Source organism: Carlito syrichta, unplaced genomic scaffold (assembly GCF_000164805.1).
Source record: "Carlito syrichta isolate Samal-C Ts95f unplaced genomic scaffold, Tarsius_syrichta-2.0.1 Scaffold304099, whole genome shotgun sequence".
NCBI lineage: Eukaryota > Metazoa > Chordata > Mammalia > Primates > Tarsiidae > Carlito > Carlito syrichta.
Window position 1 is genome coordinate 123,838 of NW_007248195.1, and position 19,430 is coordinate 143,267.

A 19,430-nucleotide genomic window follows, 5' to 3' on the forward strand; every position below is an offset into this window, starting at 1 on the left:
TGAAACAATTGATAAGTTCAGAGGTTTAGATTACAGCAAAGTAATCCTGATTCTGAGTACTGAAATATAATTATTCAAAAGAAGGTTTTTGTTGGTAGGAATTACATACTAAAACATTTGGGGATGATTGAAGCATTTATCAGCAACTTTCCCTCAAATGTTCATTTTAAAATTTCTTTATTTGGTATGAGAAATTTTCTGTAAGTTTGAGATTGTTTCTAAGTTAAACATTTTCTCTGTGTGTGGACTCTCAAAACACCATATCTATCTCATTATCCACTTATATAGCACTATCCTTTAGCACTGTAACACCTATTTAGAGACCAGTCAAGTGTATTTGGAAATGGGCCAAACATTTCTTTCATATTAAATGGAGGAGACACTGCTCCAACTATGAAAAGGAGAATATTGTCTGAGTACACTCTGTTATAATTTTTAAAGTCCCTTTCTTGCTCATGTTTCAAAATCAGGTAGTCTGAAAAATGTTCAATCTCTTTTCAAAAAGTTGGTTATGTATTATCCTTGTATTTCCTCCCAACTTCAAGAATATTTTTACACAACAAACTTATGACAAGGCAGCATAAAGCTACAAGAGAAACTCAGAAAAGAAATCTCTTCTACAGATAGGCAAATGCTCTGAAGAATTTTATAAATTTTTAAAGAAATAACAGTAATATATCTATCACATAATATCTGTCAGAGATGTGTAGTTTTTTAATAGTGTATAAGCTGAACTCCACACTTCAAGGTCATTTCTTCCTCAAGCTTCTCTAAAGTCCTTTCCTGAGTACATCCACACTGCTGCCTACTCTCATTTTTGTCAACTGCTCCTACCTGGGACTTCCAGGTCTACTTTCATCCTCTGCTCATTTTGCTGAGATGACTGAAACTACTAAAACTACTGTTCTCCCAAACTGTGAAGTTGCCATCATAAATTCAAGGTAGGGATAATTTCTCAAAGATTTCGTGTTCCTTTCAACCTATCCTTTAGTTTTCCACAACAACACTAGCACACAACTATTTTGCAAAGCATTCTTTTCCTAAGGGTTTAAGAATGACAGGAAAAAAAAAGAGTACAAATATTGGATGCTAGACCTCATGCTTTTTAAATGTCTCTCATTTACCCACCATGAAATTTGTAATTGCTATATTTTTTACAGTGGCTCTCACTCCTGCTAGTGTTTTTTATTTTATTTTACTATTTTATTGTATTTCATTTCGAGTTGTGAGGAACATGTGAGGATTTACTACATAAATAAGATTTGTGCAGGCTGTCCCTTTCTCCCCTGATAATGGACCTGGTACCCAGTGTGTTACCTTGTATCCTCCATCCTTCTACCTTCCCTCCCTCCCCTAGTAGTGTCTAGCATCTGCCATTCACACACTTGTGCTCATGTGAACAATGATCAGGGCTCATTATAAGTGAGAACATATAGTATTCAGTTCTTTGATTCCGTGATAATTCATTTAGTATGGTGGTCTTCAGCTGAATCCCTGTTGCTGCGAAGGACATGATTTTTTTCTTTATGGCTGTGTAATATTACATCATGTATATATATCACATTTTCTTTATCCAGTTCTCTTCCAATGGGCATCTGAGTTTGTTCTGTGTTTTTGCTACTGTGAATAGTGCCTTAATGAGCATACATAGGCAGTTGTCTTTTTGGTAGAGCGATTTATGTTCCTCTGGGTGTATTCCCATAAGTGGAATTGCTGGATTGTATGGAAGCTCAACTTTTAGCTCTTTGAGAAAATACCACACTGCTTTCTACAAAGGCTGAACTAGCTTACATTCCCAACAACAGTATAGAAGCATTTCCTTTTCTCCACAGCCATGCCAACATCTTGTTTTCTGACTTTTTAATAGCCATCCTTACTGGTGTTAGGTGATAACTCATTGTAGTTTTGATCTGCATTTCTCTGATGATTAGTAAGGCTGAGCATTTTTTCATGTTTGTTGGCCTCTTGAATGCCTTCCTTTGTGAAGGTGTTCAAGTCCTTTGCCCACTCATTAATGGGGTTGTGTGTTTTTGTTCCTGTCAGTTTGTTTGAGTTCCTTGATCCTGGATGTTAGGCCTTTGTCAGATGCTAATGGTTTTGTGCCCTTTTCATCTCCACTTATGATCTCTCTGCAACTGTTAGCTCACACTGCCAAAAAACCTTGATAAACATGCCCAGTTTTCTTTTTCTTCTATATTCTATCCCAAAGTAGACTTTGGGTCACTCATTGCACATCTCAAAATTAATTAAGGTTCTATTAAACAAAAGTACTATTGACCTAGTATTTCTACTCTTAGTTATGCAAACTTCATGATAAGTCTTCAAAGTCTCATTTTTTCTAACATTAATCAAGTCAAATTCTTAGACAGGGCTCTTTCCCAGACCAGTCTAATGGGCAAGCACTGGAAAAATTATGTATATCCACTCCTCCTCAGAGTTAATTGAATAATACAGAATTTGTTTGCTCCAATATTTTTAATATTAAGTGAAATTTTTAAAATAAAAGATTTTTTAAAAAATATCTCTAACATTATATTAATAAACTCTTAAAAGTATTTCTATTAAGCCCTTAATCAACTAAAAAGGCCTACTTTTGTAACTATTTAATATATCCTAGTGAGGTGCCCCCCAAATAAAGGAAAATTTTCTATTTACCACTGACTATGGAAACAACCAGAAACTTTCAAAACAGCTGTAATGCTTCTCTCTAAGAATGTTAGTGGGGAAGTGATAAAGTTAAAACAATCTCCCCAGTATGAGAAGAAATAGTGATGTGACAGACTTCAAATTATAGCACTTGACTGAGAGAGCAAAGGAAAATTTGGCTTACATAATAGTAGCGTATTTGGCTTATTAATTCAAAGGATAGATATAGTATAGTATTTCCACTTATAGTTAGTTATTCATGGGATATCTAGGAGTAAAATAAGTGGGAATTTCAGAGAGAAAAAAGATAGAGATAGAATCAATCTGATCAATAGAGATCTGACTTAAGCCACCATGATTCAGAACGTATTCATCTTCCAATTCTGACAGAAAGTCACTAGAATGAAGTCTGGCTACCCCAGAGTAAGGACCCCCCTCTAACACCAAAAGTGTGAACTGAAATCCTTCCAACAACACTTCTTTGAATATTTTGGTGATTAAAATTTATGGGGGGCCAAACAGTGAAGAAAAATATACACCCAAACATTCTGTGGGCTTTTAGGGATATTGAAATCCTGTCTCAGAACTATCACCACATCCTAAGGACCCAGAATGTCATCCAAGCTGCTCCTCAGAATGAAATGTTACAGAGGGTAAGTCAGGCTGACTTGTGTTCACCTCCTACTAGGTACCACAGAGCCTGAAAATTCATAGCATATTTCCCACTTCCTAAGTGGATACATAATTCTGGCAAAAGCTTAAAGAAATTGGGAAATGAACACACTCAATCTATGACATAGAGTAAGGACTAATAAAGTAATAAGGACCAACTGGTATGTCATGGAACTTATTTATTTATTTATTTATTCACTTATTTGTTTGTTCATTCATTCATTTTGAAAGTAAGGAAAATATTTTCACAAAGAAAGGAGATTGTAAAATTGTTTTTGAAGTGCTGTCCAATGGGAGACACAAAACTCCACCTGTACCTAAACTACTTATGTATGCAATCCTGACTTGTATTCCACAACTTTAAAATTAAATTAATTTTTTTAAAAAAGAGTTTGTCAGCATGCACATTTCTCTTTAATGTCATTGGGAACATCTAAGGTTTTCTTTTGAATTTCTTCATCATGGAGTTTCTTATCAAAATATCATATTAAAAATGATACAGATCATAAGAGAAAATATCATATTAAAAATGATACAGATCAAAATATCATATTAAAAATGATACAGATCATATCATATTAAAAATGATACAGATCATACAGGGAATAGTGCCAGCAAGGACTAGAAAGATCAATTTGATGCTGTCTTTGCATTTATTATGTCGTTTGGTCAATGAAAAGATAGGGACCCTGAGAGCCACCTTAGTTTTTCCTAATTGTATCAAATGATGGAGTCTAGTAGTAGTTATTTTTAAAAATGCAACCATCAATATACAAAAATATTGAGTGCATGAGACTATATTATTCAGATATTTATCTGAAAAATTTTCTCTTTTCTGCTAAAGATGACACAAACTAATCACTTCGTTTTTACTAGATAATAATATAAATCAGTATTTGCCATCCTGCCTCAGTCTAATCTCTGTTCTCACATGGTCCAAAAAAAGAATCGAGGAGCTGTACTCTTTCATTAATCCTACCTTTTTTTTAAATAAGGAAAAATAAAGTCAGGCATGGTGGTTCATGCCTGTAATCCCAACGCTTTGGGAGATGAAGACTAAAGGATTGCCTGAGCCTAGGGGTTCAAGACCAGCCTGGGCAACTTGGTGAGACCTTGTCTCTATAATAAATCAAAAAATCAAGAAATTAATCAAGCACGGTGGTGAGTACCTGTGGTTCCAGCTACTTGGAAGGCTGAGACAGAAGGATCACCTAAGCCCAGCAGGTCAATGCTGCGGAAGCCGTGAGTGTGCCACTACACTCCAGCCTGGATGACAAAGTGAGACTCTGACTCAAAAAATAATAACAATAAAATAAAATAAGGAAAACTAAATACCTGTATTTTCCAAACTCCCCAATAGACTATATCTTACACCTTGTAAATATATTTTAATAGGACATGTTCCCATTCCTAAACTAGTTACCAATAATTGGAAATGAAGACACAATAACAAAAGTAAACTGAAGATCTACCAATGCTGACAGAAACTTTTCTAATGCAAGGGTTGTTAGGAAGAAAGACGATGGTGCTTAGCTATGTAGGCAACCAATAATGTCTACCTCACTACAGGTACCCCACAAAACTAAGGCTATTCAAGACGTAGGTCCCTTAAGAGGCAGACTAGAGCAAACTCACTAGACATAGGAATCTGAGCGGCTAAGATCAAAGGCAAGGGACCATGAAATACAGAAGAGAAGAAATGTAAGATCAGCACTATGATCCCATGGCCATCCACAAATAAGGACTGTAGGATGATTCAAATTTACTTCTTTGTTACATATTTTAATAAAATGTACACATTTAATTAAATTGTCTTATGCTATCTCATTTGCATGTAAATATGTGCTTATTTACATATTTTATTAATTATATTTATAATAGTGATAATAGACTTACCATCAGTGTACAGAATATTTAAACAGGATACTGAATTAATTAATAGAGGAATGGATCTTAGACTGGGAGCTGAATATAGCAATGAATAATGTTTTGGATCTTGTTTCTTAGAAGATGAAATGACAATAGTGTTGTATAGACCTGAACTTTCTGCATTGTGTTAGTTGTTACAAGTTTGAGAATTGTAAATATGAAAAAAAAAAAAGGCATGTTGAATGTGGACAGTAAAATAGATGGATTGTTGACCAAAAAAAAAATGTTGATTTGGTTTGTTCACCAGCAAGTTTCCCTTATAAAAAGCACCCTGATTTTCTCAGAGGAATTAGCTCTTTACAATTGTGTATAGGTTAATGGAGCTTCAACTAGGAGCCTTGTCCTCCCCCAAGAAAATGAGTGGACACATGCTCAAAGCTGTAACATAAAATTCTCACTCACTGAAATTCAAATTTCCAGCAGAAGGAAAAGAGCCTGAAATGTATTGAAGTAAATATTTCCAATTGTGTAGCATTTGACAAGTTTGGATTCTGTTGGAATTTTTTTCAGTTTTCTATATTCTGGCTGCCTAGAATATTCAGTAGAAAACTCATTTTCTCCAGCTTTACCATTGTGTCTGTGCAGCCAGCATAAAAGAAAATGTATATGCCTAAATATTTGCTTAAATCCAAAATTAGATTGTCACAGAAGAAACTTAATTACAAGACATCCAATTGAGGGAGCAAGTGCAGACTACCAGAGTGCCGCAAGCTGTGAACAAATGATTCTTTAAAAATGTTGACAGAGGAGAAACTATTTCAAAAACCTACAAGCCATGTCCTGTAAAAGTAAGAAATATGGAAATCAGTCTTTGTTTTGTTAAAGTTTTTTATTTTGCTTTGCTGTTGTTTTGTCTTTTTTTTTTTTTTTTACAAAATTGGAGTATGTAGGAAAAGACTTTACAGTGAATTCCATTCTTTTCATGTGGTTTTCAGTTCCAGAATACCCTGTTTTGTTTAACCTCTCTCTTCCCTCTTCCACCTCTCCTTCACCAACCCTCAATAGTAGTTTTGTACTCACTGAGATCACTAAGATAACAGTTTACACACACTTGGAATTTGTATTGATTGTATGGTCTATACTGGTAAAGTATCATGAAATTGGGAGAAGTGACATCCCATTCTCAACTTACAAGAGTAATTATAACATAGTTCAATATCAGTTCAACATTGAAGCATTTTTATAATACCTTATCAGTTCAGCTACTCCAATCACAGCAACAATTTAAATTCCATAATAAGGAATTGAAACTATCTTAAGGTGACACAGATGGAGCAAGTTCTGGGTGCTAGAGCACAATGTTTAATTTAGTAACTTTAACTTATATTTGTGAAGTTTGAATTAGTGCTTACTTATCATTTGCAACTATTTAAGTAGGAGAATCATAGCCTCCTGGTAATAGAAAATGTTATTATAAATGCCTTCACCAAAGTTCTACATCAATACACTAAATATTAGGTAAACACCAGCAATATGAGAGGAACCCAAAAAAACCTGGAATTTTTTTTTTGATGTGTATCTATTCTTACATGTTTAAGCTTCAGTCACCTTCAAAGTAGTCTCCGTTTGATGTAATACATGTATCGAGGCACTTTTTCCACTGCTCAAACCAATTTTTTGCACTAGTCAATTTTGATGCCTTTAAGCGCTTCTGCCATTTTTTGTTTCATGTCTTCCACATCAGCAAAATGTTTCCCTTTGAGGACTTTTTTTTTTCACCCAGAGAAACAAAAAAAGTAGCTCAGGGCAAGACTGGGTGAATAGGAAGGTTGGGACGTGGGAGTCATGCTGATATTGGTCAAAAACTGTTGGACATTCAGCGTGGTATGGGCAGGCACACTTGCAAATCACCCATCATGCAATGGGAAAATGTGTTGAAAGAATTCTGCCCAAAAATTCACTGAAGCTCAACGCAACCTCTCACAACAATGCTAGCTGGTACACTGATGAGGATGAGTTTCTCGAACAGTTTACCTAGTGGAGGAAGCCTGTGCTACAAAGGGCTTGCCCTCCAAAATATAATTCTGGTTTTTGGGGGGAGTCCCCTCTCATACACCAAATTTAAAGACAAAATGTAGCACATAATGTTATGGAATAATCAATATGTGCATGTGCACAAAGTTGTAACCAGTGAAGATGAAACAATACAGTACAAATAAAGCAAGTATTTGAAAAGTCTAATACAATCTTCATCCTCTCAAGATTATGTCACTACATTAAAGGCTTTCTTCATGTCAATTTTTGTATAAAATTTTAAAGTCCTCTCTAAACAACAGCTTATGGTATGTAAGAGACAGAATGTGATCTTCTGTCTCTCTTGGATGTAGCCACGTTTTAGAAGCAATCCATGCCTCATTTAAAAAAGAAAATACTTAGTCAATAGGGGTCAGCAAAATGTTGCTATGATACTGGGTTGTTCTGATGGAATCCTGTAGCACAAGTAACAAGAAAGTTAGTCATAAATTAGGCACTACTTTTTATACAAGGCATGTGAACTCAGAATAAACTTACTGAAGAAAATCTTCATGGCAACTAAAAGAAAATAAAAAATAGCTGAGTTTAACACCATCAAAAGAAGACTGTCTTGGGTTTTAAACTTTTTCAAATAAATCTTTTTCAGATTTCTTGGAACATTTGGAGTGGTTTAAGCAATGCCACTTATGAGGTCATGTGCTAGAATACTGTCATCTGTTATGGCTATAGAACAGGAAATGCAGTCCATCATATTTAAAATTAAAACAAATGAATCTGGGTTATATTCTTTTCCATTTTTTTATTCTCTTTCCCAGTAGCCTTTAAGTACCCACACTTAAGTAGATAAACCAAATAATTAGAATCTAAGGCTAATGAGCATTTAATGGAAATAGTAAAACAAACACAAGAAAAGTATCTTTCAAATTAATAATATTCTATGCCAAAGATCAGTTTCCCAAGTGAGTTGGAATCCTATTTTGCTCTCAAATGATATTTTTATGAGATTAAGCATCAAGAAAAAATGGCAGAATGACAGGTTTGGGAGAAGGAGAGGAATATAACCTTGATTTATTAAGTCTCATAGCTTTCTTCATTATCTCTTAATAAAAATAATTATCCTCAATTCCCTTCCTCTAATAAAATTTAACCTGCAAAGACACATGCCATTGTGTACTCATCAAAGGAAACTTTGCATCTAAAAATAGAAAGAAAGAAAAAAATACTTAATCAAAAATCCATATTTTAGGCCAGACATGGTGGCTCACACCTATAATCTCAGCACTTTGGGAGGCCAAGGTGAGAGGATTGCCTGAACCCAGGGGTTCGAGACCAGCCTGGGCAACTTGGTGAGTCCTTGTCTCTACAATTAATAAAAAAATTAGCCAGGCATGGTGGTGCAGACCTGTGGTTCCAGCTACTTGGAAGACTGAGGCAGAAGGATTGCCTGAGCCCACGAGGTTGCGGTGGCCATGAGCGTGTCACTGCACTCCAAGCTGGGTGACAGTGAGACTCCAACTCAAAAAAAAAAAAGAATCCATATTTTAGATTTTCACAATGTCATGTATATGGACAAAGCTGGCAGTTTATTTTTATTTCTTAGGTTTAGTTTTTGTCTATTATCATATTGTCTAGATTTAATGATTGTAATTATTTATCTGAAGCATTACTTAAATCACTTGCAAAATGATAACTGTGGCATGACTTTTTCTGGAACCCTTCTTCTTTTGATCCCTAAAGCTGTGGGGTTGTCTGTTAACTATCCTTCTCTCAAAAGAAATTCTATGTTTAGGAAGAATCACATTTTTAAGCACCTCAACCAAACTAGTGCATGGATAAACAATATACATATACTCATATACACAAGCACACTGGTGTGTACCCACATACTTATACACATATAATCCAACTATTCATGAAGGTTATTGTAAGGTCTTTAACAGAGATTTTTCAAGCTGACTTCATTCCAATATGAAACTTTTACTTATTGCATATTTATAACCAATAATTGCTGTTATCCAGAAGATAGGGACCATGAGCTGAAAATATCATTAAAATTATGTATTCATTATATTATATTATATTAGAGCAGAGAAGGAATGACTCTGTCATTCAGAGAACTCTAAATAAAATGATTTAAACCAAATTAAAGCAATTTTGTCAGATTTCTCTTTTGGCCCCTTTAATTCAACAAAGAGCACTCTGGTTATTTTTCCTTTCTATTCCTTTTTCATCGTATACACATGCTGTCATATCTTTGGTATGTCATTAAAAACAAAACCCAGCACTAGCATGTACACCAAGTATCATTTGCATATAAGCCATTTGGGACACACAGTTTCCATGTTAATTGTTGTATGAAGTATTTTCTGTATCTAATTTTACTTAGGCTTGCAGAGAATAGGAACAATGAAACTCTGAACATCCCCTTTCACCTAACATATTATTACCTGAAGTGACAGAATAAGAATAACAAATAGATAACTGTTTGTAGAAACAGCAAAAATTCATGAATGTCCAGAACTTTCCAATTTAACCTTGCCTTGAGAAAAGTTAAGGAATTTGTTTGTTGTATTCTTTATAGGAAATTATTCATGCTGTGGAATAGAAGAGTTAAGGAGGTTTTGTTTGTTTGCTTTTTAAAAATAAACTTGAACTTGAAGTGTCTAAGTCTAGAAGACCAGGCAGACAATATTAATGGCTGCAAAAAACAGTAAAACAAATAAAAGAAGATTTAGAGTAAAACTGTTTTCCTCCATAAGACTTTTCTCATAGCGTCTTTAACATCCTTATTTCTCAAAGAGTAGATTAAAGGATTCAGCATAGGTGTGAACAAAATGTAACATACTGAAGCCACTTTGCGAAGTTCAGGGTTACTTGGCGGAGTGAGATACACAAAAGAGACAGTCCCATAGAGCAAACTTACAACCCCCAGGTGGGAGCTACAAGTGGAGAAGGCTTTCTTCCTGCCTTCACTGGAGGGGATCTTTAAGACTGTGGATACAATGTACATGTAAGATACTACAATAATGACTATTGTGGGCAAAATAATGAGGACGGCCAAAGTAAATGACACCATCTTATTGATAAAGATGTTGGAACAGGAGATCTTTTCAATTGGGTTTGAATCACAGTAGAAGTGATCAATGACTCGGGAGGCACAGAAAGACATGGAGAATGTTACACTGATTTGAAGGATGGAACTGACCCAGCCACGAGATAGGAACCAGCCACCAACTGGATACAGATGCTTCTTGACATGCGAACAGGGTACAGGAGTGGGTTGCAGATGGCAATGAAGCGATCGTAGGCCATGGCTGCCAGAACAAAGGCCTCTGTTACCAAGAAAAGTGCATAAAGGAACAGTTGAGTGACACAACCCGCAAAGGATATGGTTTTTTTCTGAGATAGAATGTTAACCATGGCTTTGGGTACAATAACAGTAGAATAGGAGAGGTCAATGACGGAAAGATTGCCCAGGAAGAAATACATTGGTGTGTTCAGCCGGGGATCTGTCACAATGATGCCAATCATGCTAAAGTTCCCCAGAAGGACCATCCCATAAGTTATCAGGAATTGTAGGAAGAGAAGACTGTGGAGCTCTGGACGGGCCCTGATGCCTACAAGAATGAAGTCAGTCACTTCTGAGTGGTTGTTTCCTCCCTTGTCACCCATGGCAAATATCTGCTTCAAGGTATAAGAGAAAGTCAGCAAATAAACTTTCCACTCTTTCTCTACTATCACAAATAATATTTAATATTAAAGAAAACTTTATAGTTGACAAATACCCATTATCCCATTAAGTTTACCCATATGAACAAACTAAAGATGAACAACACTAAGACTTTCCAAAGGAAACAAAACTGGCTAACGCTGGAATTTGGACTCATGGTTAAAGTATTTTGTATCCAAGTTAGTGTTGATTTCAATGCAATGTACTGTGATACTTCTTTATATCTCTCTACCTTGTCATAAGAGATGGTTTATGAGATGTAATTCATGATTGAGATGGTAATTTTAAATTATTGTCTAAGTTTCTTACCCAAGGAAAAGACTCTTCCTTAAATTTTAATTTATCATTAAATATCCATTTCATTAAATATCCATTTTCCCTTTAATAAGACTTTGTATCATGGCAGTAAATAAATAGATAGATAGATATAGATAAATAAATAAGATACAGCTAAAAGGATATTTTAAGGTAACATGAACTTTCCAGAACAGTTCATTGTCTTACTCAGAGATCTTTTAAAACGTACCCAATCTTCAGCTTCTGAAATAAGTCTAATTTTATTTAGGTGCAAAAGTAAAATCTTGGGAATGTCTTTATATTTTTTATTCTATAAAGTTTAATCATCCTCCTTTTTGCTACATAAATCTGTCAAAAAATATATGTTATTCCAAACATCTCTGAATGCAAGAAAAAAATTAGAAGGTTTCAAGTAAGGAAATAATAAATGATGTTGACTGCATAAAAGAATATAGTCGATTAGAGAGCAAAATTTATTGAACTCGTAACCTAGTGGTAAGAACTCAGTAACTATAAGAATAAATAGCATTAATTTTCTAAAAGCATCTAAATTAACCTACTTGTATTTAAGTAAGCAACTTTGGTTAACTTGAAATTTTTTTCTTAATTTTTTATATGAAAAACACACTCGTCAATTAAATTGTCTAACAATTAAGGATGACTCTACCATATCTTTTCTTCTCTGGTGGTATTTAAACCAAGTGTCATTCATCCTTCCGGTGAGTGACATGGATAATAAAAACCAGCATGTGATTCAAAAAAGTTTTTTCCAACATTTAAATAAGTGGTAATGCACTAGCAATCAAAACTGTACAGTATGCAATATTCCTCTCTGATTCTTCATCCTCTTTCAGTTGTAAGAAGTTGTACTTTCTCTTTTTCCTGTGTTTTAAAACAATCCCTCAGATCCCAAAGCCTTTGTGATCTTCTTTGCATCTTTCATTTGTTACCTATCTCAACAACTCCCTTTTTAAAAGGACTTGAAATTAACGTATATAAATTCAAATCAGCCAGTCGCAGTGGTTCACGCCTATAATCCAGCACTTGGGGAGGCGGAGGCAAGGGGATTGCCTGAGCCCAGGGGTTTGAGACCAACCTGGGCAACTTGGTGAGACCACTTCTCTACAATAAATCAAAAAATTAACTGGGCGTGGTAGCACACGCCTGTATTGAAAGACTGAGGCAGAAGGATCACCTAAGCCCAGTAAGTCAAGGCTGAGGTGGCTGTGATAGTGCCACGGCACTCCAGCATGGACAACAGATTAAGACTCCAACTCAGCCAGGCTTGGTGGCTCAGCCTGTAATCCCAGCTCTTTGGGAGGCTGAGGTGAGTGGATTGCCTGAGCCCGCGGGTTCGGGGACCGCCTGGGCAACTTGGCGAGACCTCATCTCTACAATAAATCAAAAAATTAGCCGGGTGTGGTAGCGCATGCCTGTAGTTTCAGCTACATGGAAGGCTGAGCCGGAAGGATCGCCGGAGCCCAGCAGGTCGAGGCTGCAGTGGCCGGGAGCAGCCACTGCACTCCAGTCTGGGTGACAGAGTGAGACTCCAACTCAAAAAAAAAAAAAAAAAACCAACAACAAAAAACGACTCCAACTCAAAAATCAATTAATTAATAGTTAATTAATTAAAATAAACTTATTGAACAGAATATTACTATTCTCAGTCTCCACCATCGTCACCCCAACTGCTACACCACATATTTGAAATCCATTCAAATAATTGTAGAGTCATTTGGTTTTATTGGGGAAGATGAATTAGGCTTACAGGTTAACATACACGAGAATGATTCGATTTTATTCTAGACCTAATAGAGTGAAGCTTTTTAGGCATAAAGCTGAAGAGAAGGGTTTCAAGCATCAGCCACCATTTGTTGGTTTGTAATGGGAAAAGGAGCTCTGTTACAGAGAATAGGAAGGACTTTCATGGCATGCTAAAATCATTTCACATGTACCTCTTCCTTCTGCAATAAGTCACAAACTTGTGACTAATTAGTTTGATGGTGATCATTTCACAATGTATCCATATATCAAAACATCAAGTTTTATATCTTAAGTGTATACAATTTTTAAGTGTCAATGGTATCTGAACAAAGTTGTTAAAAAAAAGTAACAAGCTTAATAGGTCTTGTGGTTTCATCTCATTTACAAAGAGAAGAAGAAGGGAGAGGAGACAGGAGAAAGGGAAGAGAAGGAGAATTAAAAAAAATCTTCAATTTTGACACTATCAAATACTACTTTTTTGACCCTATGTCAACGAAAGCAGCATATTAACTTTTCAAGGATAAACCATTTTCATCTGTCTGATCATCTATTAGTGTATTTAGTCACTATCTTAAAGTATCTATTTTGTGCCAAGTATTGTGTTTGGCACTAAAAATGAAGAAAAAAAATAATTAAATCTAATACTAATTTATGGCATGATATGATATATGATATGAAATGTTTATTACAATATAATAACTACTTTTAATTCATTACTAAATGGCCAGTAATAAATAATTACACTCACTGTTAGCTTTTTAAAGGACACATTTTGTAAAATGCTAAAGGTGATAAAACTTTTAGCTATGAAATGCTATGAGCACAGCAACTTTAGTATAGGTAGACTTTTGAGAGCAATCCTGTCTTAAAATAGTCCACAACATATTCTGGTCATATTATGTCATGATTTTTGGTTCAGAAATATGATAGAATATGGTACAGTAATATTGTTTATTGCTTTCATGCAAAATTACAGAATATAGACTATGAAAGGGTTTATCTTTATTAATAAAGAATTTTAAATAAAAAGCCAAGTTAGGTATAAGATAATTGAAATAGAGATAATACCGGATTTTTATAATTGTGAGATTTTCTAATCAGTCAAACAAAAGAGACTGAGATAAGAGAATACACATCTCTAGGACGATATTTTAAACATCAGTTATCATTCTTCCAGTCTGATTTAACCATGCTCTTCCTTCAACAATGAAATATGAATTATTAGGTTTATTCTTACCTTGATATCTTTAATTCATGGCATAGTACATTTCAAAACTCAACAAAAAAACAGATTTTAAGCATACTGAAAATGTCTGGCTGTCTTATTTTATGACTAAAATAGATATGATTGTTTTATAATTATTCTTACCTGTATATTTCTTTTCTGTCTTGTAAACTTTTTCACATGAAACTTCTTTTTATTTCATTCTATTAAAAAGATATATTTGAAAAATACAAACTATCATGAAAATAAAATCTATCATAACAAATACAAACTATCATGACAATGAAAGTTAATCATTTTAAATATTTAATCCCCAATGAGATAGCAACCCTCATAAGCATGGCATGGCCATATTCTTAGTGACTTTGCCTAGGTCCATAATTAATTTGCCATTACCTATTATTAAAGTTTGCTCTTTCTTGCATATAATTTTGTTTGAAAATCCATTGTAGTTGTCTTCTTGAACACAGGGTGAAGATGATGAACTAGGAATTTCCTTAGTTTTCCCAGAGAACTGTGATATTTCTTTACCAAAATTGAATGCCAATGAATCTATGAAATTAAACTGTGTGAAAATTTCTCGCCTCTATGCTGACACGTTTCAATGTCTTAGATTGAAGATGGGAGAAAATGGCAATTTAAGTGAACAACAGGACCCCCTGATCCCTGATGACCCTCAAATATAGCGACCACCAGAATTCATGGTTGTTTTAATGTTTTCTGATCTCATGAAACTATTTCAGAGAATTGCAGCACAAAACTTTTCAGAATTTTGGAGCAAATAGTCCCTCTGAGAGAGGGTTGAAAAATGAGTCAATTATAATTTCATAACAAGGTTAAGCTCCAGGGCCATCCCATGAGGACTATATGAGGAACAAACACTAAGTGTGATTTCTTCACTTGTCGAACGCTCTTGAGACGATCACAAAGTTATTTTGGACAAGACTCCTTGTTAGAAAGTTTTTCTTTAGATTCAGCAAAAGTTTGTTTCTCTAGAACTTCCACCCCCTGATCGCCAGAGCCTCTACCCAATATTCCATATTTGGAGGTCATCAGGGATCAGAGAGTTCCACTGTTCACTTAAATATTGTGATTTCTGAAGCTACACTGAATGCTTCTCTTGTTATTCTCTGAAATTCTTCCAAAATTTAAAGACAAATGCATCGTTGCCCTGTAGTGTTCTCATTTCTGAATTCAACATCCTTAATTTCTGTTAGGAACTTTCAGGAGCAACTGAATGATTGGTTTCTATCTTGCCAGTGATTTTTTTTTTTCAAAAAATCTGTTGCCATGATATGACATCATGCTGTCTATAACCTGTCCAGTTGAGACATCACCAATTACTTGTAGTTGATACTTCTTTTAAGGCATATAAGACTGAAAGTTGTTTGTTTTTTTTTAATGTTTCCTCTTATTAATCTTGCAGTCAAAAAAAAACCCTTTAGTTTCATTTTTGTTTTATATTGGTCTTGTGTGACTTGCTACTAAGCCAGATATTCCCTATTTTTTTGTGTGTGATTTCACCTATATCATCCTTTTTCCTTCAACTATTCCTTGCCAGTTTTCAGTATTTTAAACTTTTTTATTTTTACCTTTTCAGTTGTTGACTTTATGCCATATATCTATGTTATACAAATTAGTGTAATATATTTGTAAGCTCTTCATGTCTATTGATGAGTGGTGCATTTTTTTGACATAGGAAGTTTTATTATATTGCCCTGTAAGTTTTTATTGAAATAATTTTTTAATAGAAATAATTCAAGGTAGCTTGATAAAGCCTACCTCCAGTTTAATAAAGATCAATTAATAACTTTAAAAAGTACACTCTTTGGATCACTATGAATTTAATCTTTTATTCACAAAGATTATAAAATGAAGGTACATTATATGATACTCTTCTGAATGACTATTGCCTTAATCAGAAAATGATTTCAATTCACTTTTGCTGATTCTGAACTCATCAAATGACTCTGTTAAATCTAAGATATTAAGCAAATGATCAAATATATCCCAAGCCTTCTGATATGTATACATAACTACAAATTTTAGCATATAAAATAATATTTTATGTATTCGTCATTTTGTCTGTGAGTGTACACAATTGTCATCTGAGAAACCATTCTGAGATGTGCAAGCTATCACAGTCTTCATTCACAAAGCTGGGAATCCAGACAATTTCACGAGCTTTTCAGAAACTGATTTCACACATAAACTCCTCACAGTCTGACTCCCTAATTTGTATTGCCAGCTTCAAGTTCAACCCTCCTTCCCTGCCTGCTTATAATCAGCTTGATGTCATTGCCTGAATAGACATTGGAGTTCGTTGGCTCCCTACTGTTACTCATTCATTTTTGTTTTGACTTGAATATCTTTTTGATTCCTTTCTTTTCATTTATGTACAGAAATTACTTATTGATATCATCAAAAATACCTCTAAACACTTCCCTTGGTGTGTTCATTGCCATCATCACATAAAACTTTGTCCTTAATATGAATTTGATAGACAGAATTTAAAGGCAGGTGCTTATCTGGAAGCATATCAAACAGCTCATGCCAGCCTCTCTCTTAATCCTGACTTGGCAGTATGGCTGTAAATGAAAGACAGGAAGAAACACAAAGAACAACTGCTTCCTCAAAAGTAATGGATGTTTATCAATTTAAGATATCCTATTGAGATAGTAGCTACTCAGAAAATAATTTCCAAAAACTTAGATTGTATACAGTAAAATCAAGAAATTATTCAATACTTGATTGAAATATCATCTTATGTGAAGTGTTCTTATCACACACAAACAGAAGAAAAAGAAAACACCCTGCAACTGTGGAGAAAAAATGTCTTTCTATTCAGGAAATGTATGGTCCTTTTTTTCTTCTTTTTTTAGTGTAATGATATGAGGAAAATCAACTGGCCTTTTTTCCCCTCCTGATTAGATTGGGAGCCTAATGCTTGTTTTGTATCTCCTTTTTAATACAATAGAATATAATATTTTATATACATTTATATTAAAAGACAGAAGAGGCGGGGCATGGTGGTTCATGCTTGTAATCCCAGCACTTTAGGGGACCAGGTGGAAGGATTGCTTGAGTCCAGGAATTCAAGCCCAGCCTGAACAAGATGGCAAGACCCCCGACTCAACAAAAAAATCAAAAGATTAGCCAGGAGTAGTGACACTGACACGCAGCCCCAGCTACTTGGGAGGCTGAGGCCAAAGGATCACCTGAACCCAGGAGGTCTAGGCTGTTGTGAGCCACAATTCTGTCACTGAACTCCAGCCTGGGTGACAGAGTAAAATCTTGACTCCAGAAAGAAAGAGAAAGGAAGGAAGGAAGGAAGGTAGGAAGGAAGGAAGGAAGGAAGGAAGGAAGGAGAAAGAAAGAAGAGAGGAAGGGAGGGAAAGGGGGTAGAGAGAGAGGGAAAGGGAAATAGGGGGAGAGGAAAGGACAGGGATGGAGGGAGAAAGGGAGGGAGGGAGGGAGGAAGAAAGGAATGAAATAGCAGCAGTAAGACAAAAAACTAGTACAAAAGGTGGAAATGTGTTACTCTTCCATGTTTACTTGTTCACAGTCTAGCTCCCTGTTCTCTACCTCTTCGACTATTAACTTAATCAGAAAGTGATTTCAATTCTTTTTTTTTTTTGAGTTGGAGTCTCACTCTGTCGCCCAGACTGGAGTGCAATGGCATGCACACAGCCACCCCAGTGTCGGCCTGCTGGGCTCTGGCGATCCTTCCGCCTCAGCCTTCCAAGTAGCCGGAACTATAGGAGTGCACTACCACGCCCGGCTAATTGATTTTTTAACTGTAGAGACGAGGTCTGGCCAAATTGCCCGGGCTGGTCTCAAACCCACAGCCTCAAGCAATCCACTCTCTTTGGCCTCCCAAAGTGCTGGAATTACAGGCTGAGCCACCTGAGTCCAGCCTCAATTCACTTTTGCTGATTCTAACTCATCAAATGAGTTATGTATACATAACTACAAATTTTAACATATTAAATAATATTTTATGTATTCATCATTTTGTCTGTGGGTGTACCCAATTGTCATCTCAAAAACCATTCTGAGATGTGTAAGCTATCATGGTCCTCAACACACACACACACACACACACACACACACACACACACACAAACATACACAGACACACACATACACACACAGTCTATATTAGCTAATGGTGACAACTTTTAACGGACTTCTATCCTGGTTATCAAATTTCTCTAAGTGATGTCACCATATTTTCTATTTCTTATGATAATATCTATAATTTAGTACCTCAGCATAATCCTCAGCTTCATCTGTTTTTCTTTATTTTCACTGTTAAAATGGTAATCCAGATTTGGAAACTCCTTACCTTATCTTGAACAAGATTTTTTTTTTAAATCCTACCTGATTTTCTTGTTTTCCTCTGCATTCATTTCTTTTATTTTTTTAACTTTCAGATTTGTTTCTCTAAAACAGTGTTTTAATCATGTCACTTTTGATATAATATAAATGTGCAAAAGACAATCGCATTTCTTTACACCTATAATAAACAAACAGAAACTCAAATAAAAAGCACAATTCCATTCACAATAGCCACAAAAAAAATGAAATGCCTTGGTATCTTCCTAACCAGAAATGTGAAAGACCTTTACAATGAAAACTACAACACACTGCTCAAAGAAATCAAAGATGACACAAACAAGTGGAAAAATATCCCATGCTCATGGATTGGAAGAATCAACATTGTGAAGATGTCCATCTTACCTAAGGCAATCTACAGATTCAATGCAATACCCATCAAATTACCAACAACATTCTTCTCAGACCTAGAAAAAACAACACAGGAATCTATATGGAAACACAAACGACCAAGAATAGCCAGAACAATCCTCAGCAAAAAAAAAAAAAGCAGGTGGTATCACATTACCAGACTTCAAATTTTACTATAAAGCTACAATCATCAAAACAGCTTGGTATCGGTACAAAAACAGGCATATAGACCAATGGAATAGAATTGAGATTCCAGAAGCAAAACCTCAGTTTCTCAACCAACTCATCTTTGACAAAGCCTCCACCACCTACCACTGGGGAGAGGAGAACCTATTCAGTAAATGGTGCTGGGAAAACTGGCTGACCACATGCAGAAGATTGAAACAGGACCCCTATCTATCCCCATACACAAAAATTAACTCTAAATGGATCAGAGACCTAAAT

General features: G+C 35.2%; 1 protein-coding gene across 1 annotated transcript in view; it reads right to left on the reverse strand.

The window, feature by feature from the left end:
• Positions 1-9,952: 9,952 nt before the first annotated feature.
• Positions 9,953-19,430, reverse strand: part of LOC103261871 (olfactory receptor 9K2-like) — a 21,500-nt gene continuing 12,022 nt past the window's right edge. The window contains 2 exon segments of the mRNA XM_008059465.2: positions 9,953-10,434; positions 10,437-10,955. Of these exon segments, the coding sequence (XP_008057656.2) occupies positions 9,953-10,434; positions 10,437-10,955 (1,001 nt within the window).